At 36.1% G+C, this 27,139-nt stretch overlaps 1 protein-coding gene across 1 annotated transcript in view; it reads left to right on the forward strand.

Annotated features, from left to right (window-relative positions):
- Positions 1–27,139, forward strand: part of mrn (general transcription factor IIH subunit 4 marionette) — a 452,216-nt gene that overhangs the window by 367,901 nt on the left and 57,176 nt on the right. Inside the window, exon 8 of the mRNA XM_068376719.1 lies at positions 6,435–6,594. Within this exon, the coding sequence (XP_068232820.1) occupies positions 6,435–6,594 (160 nt within the window). The remainder of the gene's footprint in view (positions 1–6,434; positions 6,595–27,139) is intronic.

Genomic DNA, 27,139 nt, shown 5'->3' on the forward strand with positions numbered 1-27,139 from the left:
TCATGCCCAACTGTATCAAAAGCAGCACTGAGATCGAGCACTATTAAAATGCCGTATTTATTTCCATCCATCGTTTCCATCATATCATTTACAACAGAGGAGATGGCTGTCTCCGTAGAGTATAGTTTTCTGTAAGCAGATTGGTTGTCAGGCAAAGCTTCTATTACATCTAAGTGACTGACTAGTTGTTCAAGAATTACATATTCAAGCACTTTTAAAACAAAGGATAGATTCGAAATAGGTATATGAGCTTAATTCCTGGTAGTAGAGTGCATTTTCAGAACTGGTGTGACTATAGCCATTTTCTCAGATTTGGGAAACTTACATTCATCAATGCTTGCATTTTCTATTCTCATTATTATTTTGGGTAGACTAGAAAAGTTTCTCTCTCCAATTTCTTCAGATATTGGCATAGGATCAATCGCACAGTTTGGTTTCTTTGCTCTCATGGTAATCCTGGTGATGTCATCTTGTGTTATGTTGTTAAAACTTATTAATCTGATGTTGAGTATATTTACAAATGACGTGGTTATATTTTAATTTTTTTTTTTTTTTTAATACTAGAAAATTATTTGCTAGTTCCTGGTCACTGTATCCATTAGGTAGCTTCTTTTCTTTTACATTTCCCATTAAACCATTTAGGAGACGATATAACTTATTCATGTCTGTTGCTGCTTCGAGGATCTTTCTCTTATAGTATTCACTTTTTTTCCTTCTCAGTAGGTAGTTATATTGACGTATAGCAGTTTTGTATTCTACCCAAGTACTTCCAGTTTTTAACCTATTCCACTTTCTTTCTTTGCATCTTTTTCCCTCTTTTTCACCAAAGTCTCTCCATGAAAGCAAGGAGATTGGGCTTTTACAATTATAGTCTTTTCCATCGGTGGGCATATGGTATCATATTCGCTTTTACTCACTTTATTATAAGTGGTCCTAAGACAGTTAACACACTTAGCCCCCAACAGACTTTGGTCATCATGATCACAGGGAATGTTGATAGCATCATTTATTTTCTTTGTAAGTTCTTCAATAAATACGGTAGGAGAAAAATTTGATTTATGTCTATTAAGTTTATTTTCTTTACTAATGCATGTTTCTGTAGAGGTAGACTAAATGTAATAAGTTTGTGCACTGGGGAGATAGTACATTTCTCATCAACTTTTTATCAGATACAATATTATTCATGTCACTACTTAAAACTAAGTCCAACATATGCCCAGTTAAAGTAGTTGTACAGTCGACATTATTCACTAGTCGATGTGATTCTAATAACTCACTAAATACCAGAGCGGCAGGATTTGATGCGTCATCTATCCAAAAATTGAAGTCTCCACAAATAACTAATTCTATTTTCTCTACGATAATCATCTCAATGAGAGCACCGATTTCTTAAAAAAAAATACTAGTGTTTGTTCTCGAAGGTTTGTAAACTGTTACAAAGGATATTTTTCTGTTTTTATGCGTAAATTTTATTTCTAAATATTCAAAGCTTGTTACACTAGTTCTTTTCAATATTTTGAGATTTGAGTAACTTTCATGACTAAAGAGTCTGACTCTGCCACCTGACCTACCCTCTCTTGGTGTGTGAAAGTAGGTGTGTGTGGAGGTGTTATTTCAGTGATCTTTGCCTTGTCCAAGTTATTTAACCATGTTTCAGAGAATGCTAGTATGTCCAAATATTTCTCGTTTATCAATTCTCGAATTTGAATAGTCTTATTACCTACAGATTGTATATTTACATAGCCACAGTTTATGACATCCTTAGTAACCATGATCAGTATTTTCTGCAAGTCTTTTCAATTCCAAGTCATAAGCTTTGCATTCTCTAGAATTTACTATGTGGTCACTTGGTTTGTTTAACTTTGTGCAGTTTATACACTTTGACATTTGTAAATTACACTCCTTGGTGGAATGCTTTCCTGAACATTTCCTGCAGACTTTATCATCATTCTTAGACTTGCAATCATTTTCAAGATGTCTATACCTCTGACAGTGGTAGCAGGTGATCATGTGGTATCCTTCACTTATGTTATAAGTACCCCATTGTTACAAAACTTTGTCCCCATTATCATGAATAGCCCTCCAAACTTCAGGATCACATTTCACCACATAGTGGGTGGTCCCACCCGAAGCATTTTTGTTCAGGACTACACTTATCTTCTCTTCAATATTTTAGATTTGGTCCAGGCAACGATTTCTTTGAATTAAAGCATTTACTACATCATCTTTATCATTATACACATTGCCTATCATTATTTTTTATTTTAGTTTCCCAATTGTTCTCGTTTCAGTGTCAGCCACCAAAGTCTGAATTTTGTTTGCCGCCTCTTCTCTGATCATTTTGTTTGCAAAGTTTACAACAACATTTCCATTTGTAGTTGACATCTTGTTAAATATAGGAATATCTTTAAGTGCCTGTTCAACCTCGTGTTTTTTTCTGTAATTTTAGTTGTTGTATTTGTTAATTTAATTACCAACATATTTTTTCCTTAACTTTGTCAGCAAATGTCGTTTTTTTTCTGGTTTTGGGTCCATCAATGTTTGAAGTGTTGCCTTAATTGAGTCCATAATCTTGGCAAGAATGTCAACTTTCTCAGTGAGGTCTGTAGTCTGGGTGGAATTTGTTGCGTGTGTGCTAAGGTCCGCAAGTTTGTTTTCCAATTCAGCTATTCTCGTGTCTTGTTCGCTCAAGGCTTCTTCTCCCAGCTTCACATCTTCCTTCAATTTTGTTATATATAACTTGGCTTGTCCGGCTTCACCTACACAGTGTGTACAAAACATATATAGGTTATTTCTTTTATTATCAGTGATGCCTATCACTATATACACACATTTCTTACGGTAGAATCTATTGCATTCACATCCTATCCATTTTTTCTGGTCTCCATCCGTGGTTTTACATATGAGACAGAAATGGTTAAGGACAGACATAGTGTACTGTTTCTTATCACTTAGGTTTCTCCATAAGATTAACTAATATCTTTTCAATGATATTCTAAGCGAGAAACAGAAAGCTATAACACGACTTAGGGCGAGTGTTTAACAGAGCTCCGTGCAACACGTCCACACACTAGCGAGACAACTCAGTTTTGCTCAGTTTTGTTATGGCTACTCTATGTAAGGGTAGAAGAGACTCTTTAGCTATGGTAAGCAGCTCTTCTAGAAGACACTCCAAAATAAAACCATTGTTCACTAGTCTTTGGTAGTGTCATAGCCTCTGTACCCTGGTCTTCCACTTATGAGTTGAAATTCGCTTGCTTGAGGGTACACTCAGGCATGCTATTCTATTTGTTTCCTTATTTCCTTTCCTCATTGGGGTTATTTTTCTATTGAAGCCCTTTTGCTTATAGCTTCCTGCTTTTCCAACTAGAGTTGTAGCTTAGCAAGTAATAATAATAAGGCTATAGAAATTATGCTACTGCGGCACAGTTAACCTAGTGTCAAGTTATCAGTTACTTATCAATACCTGATGTAAGTGGCCTAACTCTCATGGTTGTGGAAGTATCAGCACTGATGGACACTCAAGCAGGTGAGCACACCTCTTTGAATAATTCATTATGAAACTTTGCTACAATTTTATAATACATATGAATGTCTGTTCCAAAGCATATTGCCTGCTTTGTTGGGCAGGGATAATGTCACTCATTTTCGTGTCACTTGAGGATTTAGGTATGCTCCTACTTCTTATCAGAGCCTTGGCCTTTCTGGGCCTAGGGTCAAACAGACACCCTTTTTCTACCATTGAGAGTTCCTCCCACCTAAGGAAGACACCTCATAATGAGGAAAGCTTGTATTTCTGTAGGAACAAACTACTGTATAAATTTTAAAGGTAATCCATATTTTTCTTAACGATACAAACCTGAGTCATTTTATTTATATTGCCCGCCTCTGCCACTCCGCAAGTCCCGACCAAAAGACAGTGACGACATGATGCTAGCATTGCGTTGCTGATGTTCAGATGGGAGCATAGTGCAACCATACATTGTTGCCATATCCACCAGTTTATCTTGTATATAGTCGGAACAAAAGCAGGCCAAGAGCTTACCCATTAAAATGACTTGGGGTTTTTATATTTAGAAAAAAAAAATTTCCTTTAAAATTTGTAGAGTTTTGAATGGTGTTTTCCTGTTAGGTCTTCAGTTTTTTACTTTAATCTTCATATGTTGAACGAAACTTGCATTCTATTAAATTAATTATCCCTGATCTGGATAATAGTTTCTGGCACTGATTTTCTGTTAGTTCTGTTTGCATATTGCATAAGATTTTTTTAATTCTGACCATCCTATGTATTAAGATTTTCCCTGCCTATAGCATCCAGTATGTACTTCTAGATATGCAGTTATTTCTGAAAGTCTTGCCTTCTTCATAAGGCTCAATACTACATTGTATTGTGTTCTAGAAGTTTTATTCCAGCTGTGATCAGATTGTGGAATGATCTTCCTGGTTTTATAGTTGAATCGGTGGAACTTTAGAAGTTGAAATTTGTTTCAAATGCTTCTTTTTTAACAGGTTGATCTAATCTTATTTCATGCTTTATTTCTATGTCTGTTTAAAGTTGTCACATTTTAATATATTCTATCACTTATTCTTATTTCTCATTAATACTTCATTTTTTACTTCTTTATTTCTCATTTTCTGCTTTCCTTATTAGAACCATTGAACTTGTAGCATTTCTCTCTTTCTATCTATTTTTCACTTCTCCATTTCTCCTTTTTTGCTTTCCTTATTAAAACAATTGAACTGGTAGCATATCTCTCTCTCTCTCTCTCTCTCTCTCTCTCTCTCTCTCTCTCTCTCTCTCTCTCTCTTCTCTCTCTCTCTCTCTCTCTCTCTCTCTCTCTCTCTCTCTATTTTGTACTTCTCTATTTCTCCTTTTTCTGCTTTCCTTATTAGAACCATTGAACTCATAGCATATCTCTCTCTCTCTCTCTCTCTCTCTCTCTCTATTTTGTACATCTCTATTTCTCCCATTCTTGAACTCATAGCATCTCTCTCTCTCTCTCTCTCTCTCTCTCTCTCTCTCTCTCTCTCTCTCTCTCTTTTGTACATCTCTATTTCTCCCATTCTTGAACTCATAGCATATCTCTCTCTCTCTCTCTCTCTCTCTCTCTCTCTCTCTATTTTGTACATCTCTATTTCTCCCATTCTTGAACTCATAGCATCTCTCTCTCTCTCTCTCTCTCTCTCTCTCTCTCTCTCTCTCTCTCTCTCTCTCTCTCTCTCTCTCTCTTTTGTACATCTCTATTTCTCCCATTCTTGAACTCATAGCATATCTCCTCTCTCTCTCTCTCTCTCTCTCTCTCTCTCTCTCTCTCTCTCTCTCTCTCTCTCTCTCTCTCTCTATTTTGTACATCTCTATTTCTCCCATTCTGCTTTCCTTATTAGAACCATTGAACTTGTAGCATTTCTCTCTCTCTCTATCTATTTTTTACTTTTCCATCAATCCTTTTTTGCTTTCCTTATTAGAACCATTGAACTCATAGCATATCTCTCTCTCTCTCTCTCTCTCTCTCTCTCTCTCTCTCTCTCTCTCTCTCTCTCTCTCTCTCTCTCTCTCTCTCTCTCTCTCTCTTTCTCTCTCTCACTCTCTCTCTCTCTCTTTTGTACATCTCTATTTCTCCCATTCTGCTTTCCTTATTAGAAGCATTGAACTTGTAGCATTTTTCTCTCTCTATCTATTTTTTAACTTTCTATTCTTCCTTTTCTGCTTTCCTTATTAGAACAATTGAACTTGTATCATCTCTCTCTCTCTCTCTCTCTCTCTCTCTCTCTCTCTCTCTCTCTCTCTCTCTCTCTCTCCTTTTTTTTACTTCTCTTATTCTCTTTTTCTACTTTCCTTATTAGAATCATTGAACTTGTAGAATTTTTCTCTCTCTCTCTATTTTTAACTTTCTATTTTCCTTTTCTGCTTTCCTTATTAGAACAATTGAACTTGTAACATCTCTCTCTCTCTCTCTCTCTCTCTCTCTCTCTCTCTCTCTCTCTCTCTCTCTCTCTCTCTCTCAAATATCTTTTATATGGTAAGTTCTTAACTGAATAGTTCTAAAAAATATCTTATTTGTTTTACAATAAACCAATCTCACAAAGAACCAAATAACACTGATTAACAAAATATAGTTTTAAGTAAAGCATAGTAAAAAATTAAATTCATTTGAAGAAAGGTTAAACAGAATTTATAAGTTACCACAGAAGGTAGGCATTGAACAGGATAAAACTGTTATAAGCTTGCTAAAGCATACTGAATCTATGACAGTTGTAAGATGGCCATTATCTGCATTTTCTATTCTATTAGTTGTAAGCCAGTCTATCTGTATTTATTTCTTTGTGATTTTAGTCTTTTGAATTATTTCTTTTCTCTTATTCTCTAAGTATAAAGGGTTTTAATACTTTTTTTTCTCTGAGTATGAATTCATGATTTGGTCATCATATTTCAGATTTCCTGATATGGTTGTTGCCACTGTTACTCGTCAAAGTGTACGATCAGCACTACAAAAGGGTATTGTAGCTGAACAGATTATAAGTTTCCTAAGGCAGCATTGTCACCCACAGATGTACAAACAGCATTCAGTTGTACCACGAACTGTTGCAGATCAGGTATGAAGTTGATTCATTTTCACAGTACTACAGTGCCATTATTTGCTGGATCCAAAGTTCAGGATTAATATTAATGTTCATGCATCCTAAACAATCTTCTCTCTTTAGCTTTTCGTGTAATTCTGGATACTGGATCTCTTAAAGATTTACAGAAAGTGTTGAAGTGTTAACTGAAGTATTTTGTATGTTGTGATACCACTAAGTTACAGAGAACATACATATTCTCTCTACTACACAAGATTTACTTTAGTCTCCAATGCTTGCTAGCATTTATGTATCATGAATTTCATTTTATCCACGATTCTTATTTACAGAGTTTTTCCAAGTTGTTCCCAGTTACACCTCGTTTTATTTAACTGTAATTAGTTTAGTTACCTTACTATATACTAAAAACCAAGGTTTTTCTTCTCTGTGCTTTTGCTTAGATATTTTTTCTTTGTGCAGTTGCAGACTTTAGTTTATACTCTTATGGCTGTTACTCCAACAAAAGACAAATTAGTGAATATAAACATTCATTTTCATAAGTAATTGTTATAAATATATGGCTCCCAAGGTCTTGTGTCCTCACAGTCTGACAGGCAGATACAGTTAGGTTTGCTCTGCTTTTTTAATGTTATTTAGATGGTATTGTTGCAAGCCCAAGACCAGAGGCTATGTGCATCTCAACTGAGATAGAAATTATTATTTTTTAAAAATATTTCTTATACAAATTCATTACCTATAAGGTGAGGTGGGGAACATCAACCTATTAGTAGAAACATCTGCATAAAATTTAAATTTTCTACCAGAGGGCACAATATGCCCAAAACAAACAACACAACATGGCCCACCTATGATATACACATGAATCCTGAAATCAGAAACTAAGTGTCATATTTTACACTTTGAAAACTTTTGTGACCGGAGAGCATTTCCCTTATGAAGGGGAACACCAACCGGGGAGGAGGGAGCACCACCTTTTTTTTTATTTGAAGGTCATAAAATAAAGAAAAATATTGATATGATAAAATACATATTTCCAGAAAATAGTATGGAAATAAATATATTAAAGCAAATAACTTAAATTTTTGAAAGTTATAAAAACAAATAAATATTGATATGAAAAAATTATTTTTATAGCAAATAGTATGGAAATTAATATATTAAAGCAAATGCCAACTTTTATTTTTGAAGGTTATAAAAACAAATATTGATATAAGAGAAAATATACTTTTATAAAATAACTTTATTAAAGCAAAGATCAACTTCTATTTTTGAAGGTTATAAAAAAAAGTTGGATCTGGGAGTGTCATTAAGGTTGCATCAATTATTCATAGTTTTTCCGCTTTCACTGGTGTATCTTGTTACCTAATTCAAGAGGTTGGTGGGGTCTGGTTGTAAAATACTGTACACAGTCAATAACACAGTAATTTATCATAAAGCATGCATGTATCTGAGTGTAAACGATGCTGTAACAACTTTCTGCATGCCGCCAGAGATCCAAATTAACCTACTCAATTTGAAATTCAGCCACAATTTGTAATTTTGCACTTACATGAATATTTTTCCTATTGCATATGCAGGTTTTTTTTATTGGAAGATGCAATCAAAGGTTTGTATATAGGACATTTACTGCTGTATCTTTATCAAGAGGAAAATTAAAATATAAGTGAAATTTTGATATAGTACAACCATAACTAACTGTATCTGATGGAATGGATCTATGTAAGTAAAGGATTCCTTTTATTTTATTTTTGGAGTATAGAGCAGTATATACTCACAATGTATATTTATCACAGTTTTAAGACTAATATGTAAATGAAATACTCACATCAATATGCAAATTATGTTTTTTGTCATTAGAAATAATGTAAAACATTACTGTTGTTATGGGCCTAGTGTATATGTACATCAAAACTTACTGTAGTAGGAGGCATAAAGCTGAAAGAACCATTACCCAGTGTCTCTCAGCAAAATTCTGGTCACCAAAACACAACTTTCTGTGGACGGCATAAAAACGGACTTGGAACAAACACAAGACAATGTCAAAAATACTTTTGTTTATTTGAGAAGTGACAGCACTGTATCATTAAAACAGAAACTATTATTGTTATTATTCTTACTTGCTACGCTACAACCCTAGTTGGAAAAGAAGAATGCTATAAGCCCAGGGGCCCAACAGGGAAAATAGCCCAGTGAGGAAAGGAAACAAAGGAAAATAAAATATTTTAAGAACAGTAACAATATTAAAATAAATATTTCCCATATAAAATATAAAACTTTAACAAAACAAGAAGAAGAGAAAGTAGATAGAATAGTGTGGCCGAGTGTACCCTCAAGCAAGAGAACTCTAACCCAAGACAGTGGAAGATCATGGTACAGAGGCTATGGCACTACCCAAGACTGGAGAACAATGGTTTGATTTTGGAGTGTCCTTCTCCTAGAAGAGCTCCTTACCATAGCTACAGAGTCTCTTCTACCCTTACCAAGAGGAAAGTAGCTACAAAACAATTACAGTGCAGTAGTTAACCCCTTTGGTGAAGTAGAATTGTTTGGTAATCTCAGTGTTGTCAGGTGTATGAGAACAGAGGAGAATCTGTAAAGAATATGACAGACTATTCGGTGCATGTGTAGGCAAAGGGAAAGTGAACCGTAACCAGAGAGAAGGATTCAATATAGTACTGTCTGGCCAGTCAAAGGACCACATAACTCTCTGGCGGTAGTATCTCAACAGGGGGCTGGTGGCCTGGCCAACCTACTACCTATAAATATTGGATATGTAAACTTTTCATTCAGATGTGTCAAGTGGTTTTGTTCCTGTAAATAAATTATATTCCAAGAGTATACCAGGTGTGCAGAAACACCTGGATTGTAACTGTGTAAATTTTTAGATGTAAATATTTCCTGCAACTTCTTTTTACTCGCAAGGAATGACTATTATGTCAGATTTTTCCAACTCATGATCAGCTAATTGGTGATTCCGGAGGGACTAAAGATGTCCAAGACCGGCAACTCTTCCTACAGAATCGCTGCCACTGCCTCCTTTCACAACACACAACCCAGAGTCTTTGTTCTTAAGGGGAGGAAACTATAGTCAGATTGTGAAGATTGCATTTTCCTCATGAAAAGATGATGCTGTTCTCAAATTCCTTCCTGATGACATCTTCGAACAAATAGCAGAATCGTTAGGGAAGCCTGTCACCATCAACACATACAAAACTCTGTAGGCCCAACTAAGGTGATACTTCAGTATACTCCCATCCCTTGTAGCCAGCAAATTTTGGACAACTTAGGAATGGTAATAGAAGATCAATGGCATTCACATATTTACAAGCAACTCGGATGACTAGTACAGTAACAAACCCCGCCACTGATGCCCAACATGAGATGGTGCTAGACTTAATTTGTGAAGTCCTCCTAACGGAGATACTGCATAAAACAGTCGCAGCAATTCCCAACGCATTCACTATGCCCCTCAAGGATTTCCTACAAAAGGTATATGAGGTTCACCTGCATAGACATTGGCAGAACCTATTCAACCATCCTCAACCTTTATGTGATGAAGAGACAGACAGCAATCCTGACAAACCAAAGGGCTCTTGTTTCTTCCATTGTAGATTCAAGGATGAGGCTCAAAAGTGTGAACAAAGGTGTATGCTGTCAAGAAACATGCACCAGTAACCAGCTAACCATCAGTGATAGCCAGACTGGTTGCCTCATAGAGGGAAGTAAGTGTGGCTTTCATTTGTTTTTCAGGAAACGAAAAAAGGCCTAAACGTGTTTCTACATCACAGATGAGATGTCCGACAGGAAATTCCTTGTCGATATGTGCAAATCGTTCATCCCAGCCATCTCAAACGAACAGTTGTATCCAGCCCCCAACACCCTACATGTGTCTACTGCTAATAACACCTCACTGAAGATATATGGAACCAGAAACATGAAAGTAGCATTCACCAGCAAACCATATAATTGGTCATTTATCACTGCAGACGTAACCTTCGCACTACTCTGAGCAGATTTCCTGAAGGTATATGACATGCTTGTAGACGTATCCAGACATCCCTTTTACCTCCATTACTCCAAGGTGAGCAGCTAGCTCCCTGAAATCTCTCGCTTCCTTCAGGAATTTCCCTAGTATTTATGGATGACCTCCAGCTCCAGCATGACCTCTCGCACTCATTACAGAGGGACTTCCTGTACATGTACACTCCAGACAAACGAGCCCATGCAAAACAATTATTCTGGGACATGGTACAGACAGGAATCTGCCAGAAAGTCTCCAGCCTGTTGGCATCTCCCCTCCTCATGGTGCTAAAGGAGACAGCCCTGAGGTGACTACCTGCGGCCCAACGTTCAAACAGTACCAGACAGCTACTCCTTACCTACTCCTTAGTCGAAGGGGAGCAAGAATACAGTACTGTATTCTGGAAAAATGATCTCCTGAAGGGTTATTATCAAGTTCAGGTAGCAAAAGAGGCGATAGAAAAGACAGCAATCATCACCCCCTTCCAGACATATACTCAAGAAGCTCAAAGGAAATTGTTTAGTAATCAGACAAGATATGTGTGAATGGTGGAAAAATAGGGTAGAATTTTTCAGTTACCGAATAAGTCCCAAAGGTATTAAACCCATCCCAACAAGAGTCCAAGCTGTTGCCAATTTCCCAAGGCCAGGAAACATTAAAGCACTGCAAGAGGTTGCTGGCATGATTAGTAACTATCACCGTTTTATACCCAACCTACCTAGAATCATGTCTTGCTTAGAGGAATGCTTAAAAGAGAAACCCAAGATATTATGTTGGTCAGATAAGAAAAAAACAGCATTTCAAGAAGCCAAAAAAGTCCTAAGTTATGCTGCAACATAGCATTTCCTCTCTACAGTAAGTCCTTAACACTGACCACAGATGCAAGTAGCACACCAATGGGTGCAGTGTTTAAGCAGGATACTGACAACAGCTACCAGCTCTAGCATTTTTCTGCAAGAAGCTATTTCCAGCAGAACAGAAATAATCCACCTTCACCAGAGAACTACTGGCAGTCCACCATGCCATTTGGCATTTCAAACTCATTCTTGTGATTCAGGCCATCACAAAAAATGCATATTGCTGGTCAACGCGCCAACAGCGGCTTTTATCAGCCATCGCCAAGTACTCTTGCAGCATCAGATGTCTGAAGGCCTCTTCCAGCAACATTGCAGATGCCATTTCCACAAGCACAATTAATGCCATCCAAATCAAGATATCAGCCCCAAGATAGCAGTGAACCAAAAAGATGATAAAGACTTACACATCCTACGGCAGGAAAGTTCCACTCTATCACGGAGGGATTTCTTCATAGGTGATGTAGAGACAGCCATTGACTGCGAGACAAGTATTGTACATCCCTGATTCCATCCTCCATTGGCTTTGAGGTAAAAGGCTTTCAGCCTTGACCATAATTTATCACACCCTTCAGGCTGCTCCACTGCTCACATCTTAGCTAAGCAATACATTTGGAAGGCAATGAAGACAGACATCAAGAAATGGGCCCGCAAATGTCTTCCTTGTTAGAAATCAAAGAGCACAAGGTACACAAAATCCTGGATAGGAGAATTCTTCAAGACAGCAGATCACTGCGCCTTTCATATTTATGTCAACATTATGAGACCCCTAGAGATATAGAAACTGTACTTTGTCACCATCATTGACCTAGATACCAGATAGCCCAAGAAAACACCTGTCAAATAGCAGATGGCAGAAAGCTCTAATCAATTGTCTTAACCTACTCTGAGTTCCCATTACATAACCAGTGATAGGGGGCTAGTTTTACATCAGCCTAATATAGATCCCTCACTGCTAGCCTCGGGACAAAATTATACCATTTGACGGCGCACAATCCAGAAACAAAAGGCATGGTCGAATGTTTCCATCGCTCCCTTAAGGGAGCGCTCACTGCCAAATGTTAGGATGGAAGGTGAAAAAAAGATTTACCATTGATAATATTAGGACTGAGAACAGACAGTTTTCATGATCCAAATCAACCAACCATTCCCTCTGACATCCATAAAACAAAAGAAGAAATTCTTCCAGCAGCGAAGAAATCCTATGTTCCCGCAGAACTAAAACATGCAAAATATGAGATCATCAGAATAAATTCACCACCACCTGCATACTCAAGACCTCATCGCATCCTACAGTGAAAACAGAAATATTATAAAATGTCATTGGAATGCAGATCTACCTGGATATTGGTAAACAGGCTTAAACCAGCATACATCCCAGAGGATGCCTCAGTCACCCGAGTCTTTTTGGAAGGGAATTTTTTAAAAACTGTTACCCAGCATCTTACTGCAATATTCTAATCACTACAATAGGATTTCTGGTGGACAGCATAAAAATGGACTGCCAACATCAAATATATATTTTTTTTTATTCCAAGAACAATGGCTCATTATCTTTAAAATCTAAACTAATGTTGAATATTGTAATCTTCGATTCAGATGTTTCATATGGTTGTGTTCCTGTAATTAGAATATATTCCAAGGATTTACCAAGTGTGCAGAATTACACCTGGATTGTGATCATATACCTTTTTAGATGTAAATATTTCCTTCTATTCCTCTGCTCACGTAGAGTGGCCGTATGTCAGATTTCTATGTAAATAAATTAGTAGTTAATCCCAGCCAGCATTTCTGCACAAACCTCAACCATAAAAAAACTATATAGGGACGTCTGTCTTCAATTTCCTTTTTAAGGTAATATTATATTTAAAGTACAATATTTTATGTACTCTCACAACTTTTATCCAAGTCTTAAGGATGGTTTGTAAATTAACGGGATCGTCCTACGTTAATTTTCATGGATATACTTTGGGATACCAAAAATCGTGAATCTTTGGCAATGAACTGCACCACAACTAAAGAGTCACGTGAGAAAATATTGTACGAATTCTGTCATAATTAACTGAGTTATTGAGTTTTTTGTGTTAGAGGTATATGGTACTACACGGGTCATCATAGTAACGCGACACCATGTTTTCGAACTCACGATAACATGATGAGTATGCTATTTTTATAGAATAGGAAGAAATATCAGCCTAGAAATACTATATTTGGCAGCTCAACACTTTTTCTCATTGTCTCAGCGAATACTAGAAACCACTAGTGAAAAGAATTGTTGAGCCTTTTGCTCTTGGTGTGGTCACTTTTTCTTGCTATTTATAGTGCTAATAAAACGTAGTGGTATCCTTACTTACTTTTACTATGATGGCTGCTTTTCCGGTCCCATACAGCAGGGAAACCCCACTCTCTACAGGACCTCCACTGTCGTTTTACCTTATTCGTTCACAGTATTTATCTTTTCAAGTCTCATATTGTTCATTTACTGTTAAATCATCACTGTCAAAAGACTCATGAAATAAGAGTCTTCAGTTTCCTCTTGAAAGCCTTAATATCTTCAGTCATTCGAATGTTTCATGGGAGCTTATTATATAGTCTTGGGGCCACATATTTAAAGGCTCTGGAGCCCAAAGTGGACATAAATCTAGGGTCCAACAGTTTGAAGCCATCTGTAACTATTTACGTGTCGACACGATTTGTTGGCTGCGCAATATGTAGCAATTCTCTTAAGTATTTTGGACGACCGGTTCTGATAACTTGGTGGGTTATTGTACATATTTTAAATTCAATTCTCGCTTTAATCGGCAGCCAGTATAAATCAATTAGTATAGGGGTGATCCTTTCTCTAGGTGGGACACCTTTTATCAGTCTTGCTCCTCTGTTTATTATGTTTTGTAATTTCTTAAGTTGGACTTTTGGTAAATTGTAGTAGATAGAGTTGCAGTAGTCTATCCTGGTAATAACACAGTTTATCACAAGTTTCTTTACATAATTTTCATCCAGGTACTTTTTTATAAACGCAATATTTCTTAGATGATAACCATCACTTTTTATTACATTATTTATTTGGGCATTTAGAGACAGGTTACAGTCAAGAAATACACCTAGATCTCGAACGTTACTAGATATCGGCACTGAGTCATTATTTATGTTCATTTGAATATCACCTAAGTTTCTCATGCTGTTTATCTTGCCCACCACCATAAATTCAGTTTTGTTCTCATTTTATTTTAGTTGTTTAAATGTCATCCATTCTCTAACACTATCAAGGATTCGGTTTAGAGAAGAATCCTATCTAAGTATTGGGAAAAAATAGCCCTTGTAAAACTATATCAAGCAAAAAAAAAAAGCTGGATGTTGCACCTCTTGATACCCTCACCTTGAGTGAGTAGTACTCTCTTCTGATGTAGTTGGGGGTTGACTTTAACCATGTTTACAGTAATTAGCAGCAAAAGCTATATAGTAAGTTTAGTTATTTTCAAAATAATTGAGAGTAGTTGCTAATTTTCATTGACAATAGAAATAGTATTTAATGGTGATGTTGTGATATGTTTCTTCGTATTCTTGTTGCAAAACTTTGATGAACGATATCTCAGCTTTTTAGTTATTGACATTCAAAACAACTTATCTCCGTAACTTACAAAGATATTTCAAATCCAAAGACATCATTAGGAAGAAAAATAAAACCCCAATAATTTGGTCTGAGGAATTTAAGTTGTATGGTTATTTGAAATTTTGTATAATTTTCAAATTTAAAGAAAAATAAAAAAGTATAAATATCAATAAAATAAATTAAAAATAAGATGAAGAAAATTCCTCTGAGCAATATTTTGACACCCCTATTAGTGTTATTCATGACAATTAATATTTAATTCAATGAAATATTTTTTGAGAAAAATTTAAAAAGAGAAATTAATTCTTGTTTTTTATTCATAAAAGAATAATCATTTTTATCTGATTCCAATAAGATTTATATAGAATTACCGGAGTAATAATACAAATAAAATTTGTTGAAATTGTGAAAATCCAATGATATTTAAATGATATTTAACGATTTTGACTTTAATGGCGAACGATCCCTCAAAATGTATTATGATATTTTTAAATTGAATCTTCTGTTTTATACTGTATGCACCTTACACAATGATGTAATACAGTATTTTTGTAATTAAGAAACTGCATGAAGCTATACTTAGTGTATCGTTTGTATGAAAACTATCCATAGCTGGTGAAATGAAACACTATAACTGATGCCCACCTTCATTTTCTTTTTTCTTCAAAATGAAATATCATTTGTAATGTACTGTAATACATACAAGGTTAAAACATAAATTACAGTATGCATATTGTAAAAAAAAACATCAGTATGCACTATTGGACATGTAAATAACTAGCTGGTAGAATGAAACATGACGAAGCAAACAGAAATGTACTTATCTATGAAAGGAATTCTATTGCAGGTAACCTAGAGCACATCACTGACTATCAAGCAAATACCATATAGAAGTACTGAACCAAAACTTTCAGCCTTTTTATATAAATACTGCATCTACTACAGTATAGTCAGTACTAAGGGTATGATATAGTTATAAAAGGCTCAATGAGATGTACATATATAGCACAGTGGGATCTCAGTTTAAGAGTGTGACAAGCCGAGAGAAGGTTGTGACTCAAAGACAGGAGGAAAGCAACTGAGTAACTTTAATATAGAACACTCTCTTTTATATACAAAAACTCAATGCAATAGGAAATTTCCTGTTCGAACCGACACCGCATCGGTTAACAGTTAACGGTGAGAAAAACATACATGTTATTTCAGGTTCTTTTTAGTGCGATGGGAGAGCGAAGATACAAGCATAATATATACACAAAATGAAATGTCGTTACTATGTACGATTTTGTGACACACGGTTGGTACAAGAGTTTAATTCGGTTTGAGATAAGTTCATAAACCAAAATGCTTATAAATTAAAACAATTGTTTTCATAAGAAATAAGGGAAATAAACTTGATGCATTCCAGACGTTCCTAAGTATACATAAAAAGTACTCTTATTTTTAAATGTTTGTAATGTAATTTAGTGAATAAATTATAACCCTTAACATCAGAAATTAATACAAAATAATTCACAATAAGAAATGAAAATTTTAACAAATTGACTCGTACTTTACTTTTGAGAAGAGACGAGGCTGTCATGATCTAGACCCCTCTTAATGAGAGAATGCCTTGTTGAAGTCATCTTGCTTCAACAGGAAACGTTGAAGTATTGTGATGGGCAAGTGGGCTCTTGAACTTGGGGAAATTTCTCCCCTTGTTCGAATCTAAGTTTCTCTCTCTCTCTCATGTTTTCCTTCCTCTGAATTGTACTGCAACCTTCTCCTAATTTTATAAACGTTCTTTTGTCTTGCTGTCCCAACTTAATGAGTGAAATTTCTCTTATATATAATATATATATATATATATATATATATATATATATATATATATATATATATATATATATATATATAAATAATGTGCATATACATTTATATATATTTAGTTTTTTTATGGATGGATGTTTCTGCATCCATTATTACCACTGGCATGGGTGTTTCTACATCCGTTATTCGTGCCTGCTTTGATGAATGGGAGGCAGTATCACGGTGGGGAGGTATTTGCATTTAAAGCTATATGTGAGTGTATAGGATGATCAACCCTTCCGAAGATGGTTTGGACCTTTTTGGTGGAACTATTCTCAATTGTTGGGTCTTTGGAATCCAGTGGGATCCAATTCTTGGGGCAGGACTCTCGGCTTCTGGCCGGAAGCCCATCATTACAGATATGGGGTGGATGATTCCATAGTTTCTTGGTCTCAGTCCTAACAGGCAGGTTCAGCTTACACCTGTGCCTTCGTATCTGTTTTGATGCTATCCTTCGGGTAGGGTATGGAGTGGACCATTTGGGAAGTATGATCTCATTGTGCCGATAGTGGAGAGTACAAATTTCCTTTCCGGCGTTGATTCCTTAATGTTGTCGAGCAGGTGAATTAAACATATTCAAATCAACCATGACTTCCTTTTTTATGGATTCTTTTGACAATGACCCCCCCCCCCCCTCCCTCCCCTGGATATGTTGACTCACCCCCGGCGTTGTTGACGACCTCTGCTAGTCTAATTAAGGAAATATTTTTTGATGACCAAGGAACTAATAGGGCTGCACTTTAAATCCTAAAAAGCTAGATGGAAATGTAAGGAAATTGAAGGTCATCCACATATGCGATTTACCAATAAATTGCCATTATGATGCATTTAAACCTTATGGTAAAATAATGAAATAAGGATGAATTTTAAAAAAAAGATAATGAGAAATGGGAAGCATGGATTTCCTTCAGTAATCATGAGGAATCTTTCAAAGCAGTCTGTGAGGTTTCCAAAATAAATATTGATAATTATGAGATTACCGGTGCGCTATGCAATGCAACTCCTGGAAATCTAGATGTATATAGCCCCAGTGACTGGCATCAGAATGAGTCTGCTGACACCAAAGTAAATCCGATATCGGATAGAAAGCCTAAGCCACCAATGTGGCTAATTGTAACATCTAGGGCAGAAAAAATTTAATTACTTTAAATTTAATAAAATAATAAAGGAAAGTGGGTACCATAAAGCGTGGACCCATTTCTAGATTTGGCAAGAAATCCATCTTGATTCATGCCAGATCTAAAACACAATCTTTTATCTTGAATAATATTAAAATTGAAGAAAATCTCATGGTGGATATCAAACCACATCTGAATTTTTGGAAGAGGAGTAATTTTTAACAGGGACCTTTATGATTTCAGTGAGGATGAAATATTAGATATGTGCCCAAAAGAAATATGGAAGGTTCAAAAGATTCCCAGAACCACTATGATTGTTTTCACTTTTGAAGACGAGGAAAATGAGAGAGTACCAGTTCGCCTGTATGAACAGAAACCATTGCAGTGCTTCAATTGTTTCAAATTTGGGGTATGTAAGAACGTTAAGATCTGTGACAATTGTTCTGATCCTGAGCATGGATCCTGCACTAATACTGCAAGGTGCCCTAATTGTAGCCAGGATCACAAGCCAACCAACAGGAAATGTCCTCAATATCAAACAGAAGAAGCAGCCCTCCAGAAGTCGGATGCAGAGTATATCAGTGTGGGATATGCTAGGCGACTTCTAAAAAAAACTAAGAGTTATGCCAAAGCCTTAAAATCTAAGAATGCAGAACATCCAAAAAAAATGGCAACACCAGTTAGATCTGGTAATGAAAACATCTTAGTGCTGAATCACCACTTAAGGCTATTACCAAGCCTCATAATTTAGATTTGGTGCCTCTCGTCAAAAAGGCACCACCTCCTTCCACTAGGTCTACCGTACCACGAATGAACAGCCCAAAGCTCTCATCTCGGGCAACATCATTGCCAGATCTAGGGGAAGAATCTTATGCTAGAGACCTAGTGGATGTACCTGTCATGATGGAGGTACATAACCCTCATGGTTCTCCATCTTTCAGTCAAAAAAGGAGGAGACCACTATCCCTCTCCCCTCCAACAAGAAATACAAAAATTCCCATAGCAAATAAGTACGATATTTTTTTTCTGAAAAATATGGTGCACTTCCAAAAAATTCAAATATATCAAAGATTAATGTCAAGGTGCACTATCCCCCTTGACAAATAAATAAGAAGGCTGCTAAGAAAAACCTTAAACCTAGCTTAGCATGACCTACTTTTTCCAAAAAGAGTATCAGAGACTCCTATCAATTAAAAAAACTCTAGTAGGAAGACTTCTAAGGAATCTTCCTTAAAGTAAACTTATTTTCTCCTCAATTTCACAGGGGAACTGTCAAGGTCTCAGGTCTAAATATGAAGAACTTAAGCTCCTCATTCATGAGCACTCCCCCAGAATTATGTCTACAGGAGAGCAAACTTGATGATAATACTCCTTGTCCTTGTGAATATATCAGCTACAGGACACCATATGATCAACGAGTAGGGAGCCATGGCAGAAGTCTTATATACGTTCGTCAAGATGTTCCCCAATTATCTTTGTTTATTCGTACACCTCTGCAGGTAAAGGTTGTACAGATTGATATAGGAAGAAAATACACAATTTGTTCTCCTTACTTGCCTCAAAATGACAACATCTCGTATGATAATTTATTAGAGGTGATTAAACAACTCCCTCAACCTTTTCTCTTACTGGGAGATTTGAACGGTAGACATCTTTCATGGGGCGATGTTCTAGCAAATACAAGGAGCAATATTATTTCATCAATTGTTGAAAATGAAGATGTAGGACTCCTTAATACAGGAGAGCCCACACACTTTCATGTTTAGACAGGTACCCTATCATGCAATGACCTTTCAGTTGCAAGTGCTAACTGCCTTCTTGATTTTGAATGGAGAACGTTAGATGATTGACATACAAGTGATCATGCTCCATTTATCATAAATACGAACAATGGTCCACCATTGCAGAGATTGCCACGATGGAACCTTGACAAGGCAGACTGGAATAAATTTCGGGAACTAAGTGAAGTTGAAGGGAGTGCAGAACAATTTGAAAATGTAGATGATGCCATAGACTTACTGAATGGAACTTTACATACAACAGGAGTTAATTCAATTCCAAAAACCACAGTGTTATTCAAACGACCACCAGTCCCCTGGTGGTCCTCAGAACTAACTGCCTTGTACAGAGCCACAAGAAAATCTTTGACTCGATTGTGTAGGCATCGTACAGAGGAGAACTTGATAATATATAACAAATGTAGAGCACAGTTCCGTCGTGCAATGAAAGAAGCTAGACGGCAGTCATGGGTGTCTTTTGTTTCCTCCATTAACAATAGAACACCATCCTCTGTGTGGAAGAAAGTAAAAAAGATAGCTGGCAAATTCACCCCCAACCCACCACCTGTGTTGAAAGTGAATGATCAGTATGTGACTGGATCAACTGAGGTTAGCCATGCCCTGGATGATTATTTCTCAAATGTATTGTGCAAGTTTGAAGCAGCCCCTGGTTATCAGTATAGGAGCATTGAAGAAACGAAAATTTTGAATTTTCCAGCAGGAAGGGAAGTCATACAATTCTCTTTTTACTGAAAGAGAATTTGATTCTGCACTTGCTATATGTAATGATACAGCCCCTGGACCTGATGGAATTCCATATGCAATGATTAAACATGTACCTGTTAATACAAAGTCATTTATTTTAAGCATTATTAACAGAATACACTATGGCATGATCATAGTTATCTTTAGCCTTTCAGACTGCAAGCCTTGTAAGGCAATCAACATACTTTGAGTTGCACCCAAAATCTCCTCAACCTCATGGCTCTCGTGTAAAACAATTACTAAATAGTCTTGATATAAGTAGAGGAAAGGTGCTTCCATTTAAGATATCATCAACCCCTCAGTGGAAATTACTAGAGATATCTTTTTGTAAATATTTTATTGGTGTAAAAAAAAATATGAAGGAATTAGATGCTAGGTCTCTTTTATGGAACATGTTGAAGAACATAGGGAATTAACTTTTATATATACCGATGGCTCAAAATCTGATGTTGCCGTTGGATTTGGAGTATATAGTACTTCTTTTAACTGTAGAGGTGCACTTCCTCCAATATCTTCCATATTTACTGTTGAATTATATGGCATGCTAACCGCTATAAAGAAAATAGCGTTAAAAGAGGAGGGCAATTTTTCCATTTATAGTGATTCAAGAAGTGTCCTTCAAGCTTTAGAAGGTTTTAATTTTAGTAAGCATGTAGTTTTAAAGATTTTAGATTGGCTTTTAATTATTGGCCTGAGATGTTTAACACTTCGATTTTGTTGAGTTCCGGCACATGTAGATGTGTCTGGAATGAAGAGGCAGATTCACTGGCAAAGAGTGCTGCAGCCGAGTTGCTGCCAAGAAGGTATCCCATTCTCTGTAATGATTTTTTACCAGCAATTAAAAATTCTGTTTATAACAATTGGCAACAGCATTGGAGTAGTTTAACCAAAAATAAGATGAGAGAAATTGCGATTGTTATATCCCTTTGGAGGTATAATTGAATGCCCCGAAAATGGGAGTCTACTCTTTGTCGTCTCCGCATTGGTCACACTCGGAGGACACACGAGTTTCTGCTGGCTGGCCAACACCAACCATATTGCGACGAATGTTTGATACTCTTGACAGAGGCATTTGTTGACTGAGTGCCCCACTTATAGTACAGAAAGAAATAGATTAGATATCTGTTTGAGGCTCAGGGTGAGGATGGCAGGTTCATCCTTGCCAAGATCCTTGGACATGATGTGTCGTACAATGCTAGTAGCATTTTAAAATTTATATCAGAAGCAGGTCTTCTTAATACTATTTAACTTTTATAACATATTTACTTTTCTTTTAATCTTTATTTATTTATAATAAACGATATCGGCGTCAATGACCTTCGATGTCAGGATGCCAGAGAACTTCAAATTATTCATTCATTCATGATCTAGATGACAGGAGGAGGAGGAGGAGGAGGAGGAGGAGGAGGAGGAGGAGGAGGAGGAGGAGGAGGAGGAGGAGGAGGAGGAGGAGGAGGAGGAGGAGGAGGAGGAGGAGGACATTCACTCTCGCTAAATGAATCTCTAAATTTACGTTTTTGGGACACTTGGTCATCATCTTTTACACTATTACATTCACTTTTGATAAGAGACGTATCTAGAGATGGCTGCTTTGTTCCTTTCTTTAAAATATCATGGAAATGTGACATCGCATTGTCGGTAAATAGATTAGTTGCTCACCCTGCCATACCCTTATCTGGATGATGTGTTTCAATAAGATATTGCAGTGTTTCTCACATTTTTAACATGTTAATTTCACTTGAAGCTTGAGGTTTGTCATTCTGTTCCTCCTCCTCCTCCTCCTGAATTGAAATCTCCATATTTTCTTGATGAAACCCATAACATTTCTTTTCTCAGAAAGTGTTTTAGGCAATCTCATTACCTTCTAACAACTTCTCATCAATCCAGATAAGCAGAAACCTTTCAGCATTAAGAATATGTTTCCGCTGATTTGTCAGTGTCAGCACCGGTTCTGCATTTTCTAACGCTCTGATATCATTTTTTATTGTTCAGAATTGTAACTGCATCCATAGGGGATTTTCTGTATAAATTACAGTTTTTGCAAGTCACCCAGACACATAACATTTTCTTCTTACGTTCTTTCTTGGTCATCTTGGGGGCCATTGTCACGATACTGTTAACATTAAAGTTTTGTGGAAAATGACTATTGTTTGTTATAAAAAATAGTGGTCACGCTTTTACTTATAATGTGCAATCACAGCTGTACAAAAAATCATTCCAAAGACACACGTGAGAGATGATTCTTCTTCTAATGCTTCTTGGAAAGGGAAAGAGTTACACTCTGAGCAAGGGGGATGTATTAATGTAGTTAAAATCCTGACTTGAATGTTTTCATTAATTTATCCTCCTAACAGTAACATTCCCACCTAATTTCAAATAACAAGGGAACTGTACTTGCTGATTTTGCTTCTACTGCATGGTCATATGAGCCCATAGCTTCTCATTTGCATGAACAGTGTCACAGGTTTATAAAAAAAAAAAAAAACAACGCCTGGTATCATGTGTATATACGCCTGATGGTGTTCGAACACTGTACCACTTACAATATTTTGTATGACTACCATGGAAGGTTATCTTCATTCCTACCATTATCACTACATTAAGGTGTCGGTTGCCTGATGCACAGACTCCAATGCCTTCTATGAAAGGCATCCTCTTCCACCAAACCTCTTCTTCCCATATCATTCCTCTCTTTATATTGCCATCTAATTCTCTACCTCCCTCTTGATCTTCCCCCCTAACAGGTTCCTTCCAAGCACCTGTCACTCTCTCCCCACCATCCATCCTCAACACATGCCCACACCATCTGCATCATGACACTTTTAATACCTCTGTAATCTTTACTACACCTGGCATTCTTCTTATTGCATCATTTTCCAATCTTTCAAGCAGTGATATTCCCATAATCCACCTCAGCATTCTCATCCCTGTTCTCTTAAGTTTTGTTTCCTCTTTTCACCTTAAGGCTAACATTTCTGATCCATACATTAACACTGACCTGATTACTATGCTATAGATTTTGAATTTTAGCTGGATTAGCATTTTCTTATCCAGCCACCCATTGAGATACTACCACTAGAAAGTTATGGGGTCCTTTGACTGGCCAGACAGCACTACACTAGATCATTCTCTCTGGTTACGATTCACTTTCCCTCTGCCTACATATACACCAGATAGTCAGGCCTATTCTTTACAGATTCTCCTCTGTCCTCATACGCCTGAAAACACTCAGAATACCAAACAATTCTTCTTAACCCAAGGGGTTAACTACTGCACTGCAATTGTTTAGTGTTCAGTGGCTACTTGCCTCTTGGTAAGGGTAGAAGAGACTAGCTATGGTAAGCAGCTCTTCTAGGAGAAGGACTCTGAAAATCAAACCATTGTTCTCTGGTCTTGGGTAGTGCCATAGTCTCTATACCATGGTCTTCCACTATATTGGGTTAGAGTTCTCTTGCTTGAGGGTACACTCGGTCACACTATTCTATCTAATTTATCTCCCTATTGTTTTGTTAATGTTTTTTATAGTTTATATAGAAAATATTTATTTTAATGTTGTTACTATTCTTTGAATATTTTATTTTTCCTAGTTTCCTTTCCTCACTGGGCTATTTTTCCTGTTAGTGCCCCTGGCCTCATAGTATCCTGCTTTTCCAACTAGGGTTGTAACTTAGCAAGTAATAATAATAATAATAATAATAATAATAATAATAATAATAATAATAATACCACTACTGCTACCTCTTTACTTCTCCCAGGCTGCCTTCTTAATGTGAGAATGCCTTGATTAAGTCATCGTCCTTCAACAGGGAATGTTGGTTCCATATCAAAGCATTGTGATGTGCAAGAGGGCTCTCAAACTTGGGGAAAGGGCTCCCCCAGTTTGAATCTAAATTTCTCTCTCGTCTATGTCTGCTTTTCATTATCACTTCATCATCATCCTAATTATATAAATGTTCTTTCGTCATTCTGTCCTAAGTCTATGAGTATTGTTTCCCTTATCATATATATATATATATATATATATATATATATATATATATATATATATATATATATATATATATATATATATATACACACACATATTAAATACACAATTTTCCGTGTATTTATGATTAATAGAATAACCCACAATGTATGAAAATAAAATTCATTTAGCTTTTGAAGGGACCATCTCCCTTCCTCTTCAGAAAACAAAATTGTTTTATGAAGAGGAAGGGACATGGTCCCTTCAAAAGCTAAATATATTCAAATTTTCATACAGTTTCGGTTATTTCACATACACACACACACACACACACACACATATATATATATATATATATATATATATATATATATATATATATATATATATATATATATATATATATATATATATATATATATATACACACATACATATACACGTACATACATACATACATACATACATATATACACACATATAGAGTATATTATATATATATATATATATATATATATATATATATATATATATATATATATTATTATTATTATACTGTTTGGATCCTGGTTCTGAGCTCCCAAAATAGATTATACTTTATGGCTCGTGACTGGGAACCAAACATATAATATTGTATATACTACGACAGGTACGTTAATTAACCTCTCGAATTCCAAATTACCTTGTTTGCTTTTACATTAAAACTGTCACACTTTAAAGCATTAATACACGAATTCTGAGACCGTTAAATAACTCCCAGACAGCATTATATGAAACACTGAATATCCAAAGGTCTCCTAAGCACACACAAAAGCAAACTAGGTAATTACTCTTAAGTATTATTAAACCGTATTTAAACTCACGATGGTTCTTAACAGGAATACGAGCAGAATCTGGTCCCAAATAATGATGATTGGAAAATTACGCTCTTCACAAAAATATATATATTCTATATAAATTACAACACTTGGAAAAGAATTTACATAACAAAATAAATCACACACAAAAGATTAATTCTGAATAAAACTTAGAATAAGACAAAAATGTCACGATCTGAAATTTATAATAACTTGACTTGAACTCTTATATCTGAATAAACCTTAACCTAAGAAAAGAAATAAGGCAATGAAAAAAATACAAATGCTTGAAATAATTCTGAATAATACAATGTTGACGTTTGACACTAAATGAATAATAGATAACCAGATCACTTTACAAAAATCTATACTTTCTACAGGGCCGTTTACAAAAACGTTATACAATGCCAACACTCACCCTTGTACAGTGAATTCAAAACCATTTTTTAGTCTTGCGCACTTTTTGACACACGATTTGCTTTGGGGCACAGAGTCACTTAGAAAAAGACACACTGACGTATTGAACAACTTCGACAATACTCTGGGGTACTTGCGTTAGAGAGAGGGAGAGGGGAAGGCTGCAGTTCTAAGTCGACCTCTATGTCTGTCTGTCTGTCTCTGACTCTAACCCAACCTTGGGTCACCATATATATCAAACTTGAATGCTTCCAGAACCTTCGGGATTGTGGTCTGGTAGCGTAGGCGGTGCCCAAGCATCAAAAGTTTCCAAGTAGATAAAAATGCCAAGAGATGAATCAAGGGGTTTCAAGTAACTCTCAGATACACAGCAATGCACCCGCAAGACGACTTCCCAGCTAACTCCGCCCACCTATTGTCCCCGAAATAAAAAAAAAATATAACATCCTCTCGCCGGCCCTTCACAAAGCTTCGAAAGCATGTGGTAAAGAACATTCCAAAGCACATTCTGAAATTCTCTCTGAAACATGACGCAATACATCATAAAAATATAAAAGAACATTACCTAAGCCCTTGTTCCTATCTTGCATGAATCTTACAACACTTTCAAATAGACTATGTAAGACCTCATAGCAAAGATACAGTATGTGAAAATAAAAATTTATTTCTTAACATAAAATAGTTAAATTACATATTTTAACTTGATTAAAGAATATAATGAAATTCACGACGAAGTCTTACGTAATTTACATAAAATACCTTTATCTACATGAGAGGGCTCATTTTACGGGCTGGGTATCATCTCTTCAATGCACAAATTAAAATAATATATGTAATATAATTAAAATTATCAATAATCTACGATATTTACTCTACAATAGACCAGCTTTGTAAGAATATATATGTGTATATATTAGATAGATAGATAGATAGAGAGAGACATACAGTGAGCCCTCGCTACTTCGCGGTTCGACCATCGCGGTTCGACCATCGCGGATTCACCACTTAGCGGATTTTTTTCATAACCCATGTATATACATATATCGCGGATTTTCCGGAAATTTCGAAAATACCGCGATGTGACCGATGGTGCGAGATTGGAGAAAGTAAGGAAAATTGAATCATGATTGATTTTCAATATAAATGAAACTTTGAGGAGCAACAAAGATATCATTTGTTAGAGAGATAGAGAGAGGTAAGGAATGGGAGGTAGTGAAAAGTAGCCCACAGAGAGAGAGAGAGAGGTAGAGAGAGAGAGAGAGAGGTAGAGAGAGAGAGAGGGAGAGAGAGAGAGAGGTAGAGAGAGAGAGAGAGAGGTAGAGAGA

Source organism: Palaemon carinicauda, chromosome 7 (genome assembly GCF_036898095.1).
Source record: "Palaemon carinicauda isolate YSFRI2023 chromosome 7, ASM3689809v2, whole genome shotgun sequence".
Taxonomy (NCBI): Eukaryota; Metazoa; Arthropoda; class Malacostraca; order Decapoda; family Palaemonidae; genus Palaemon; species Palaemon carinicauda.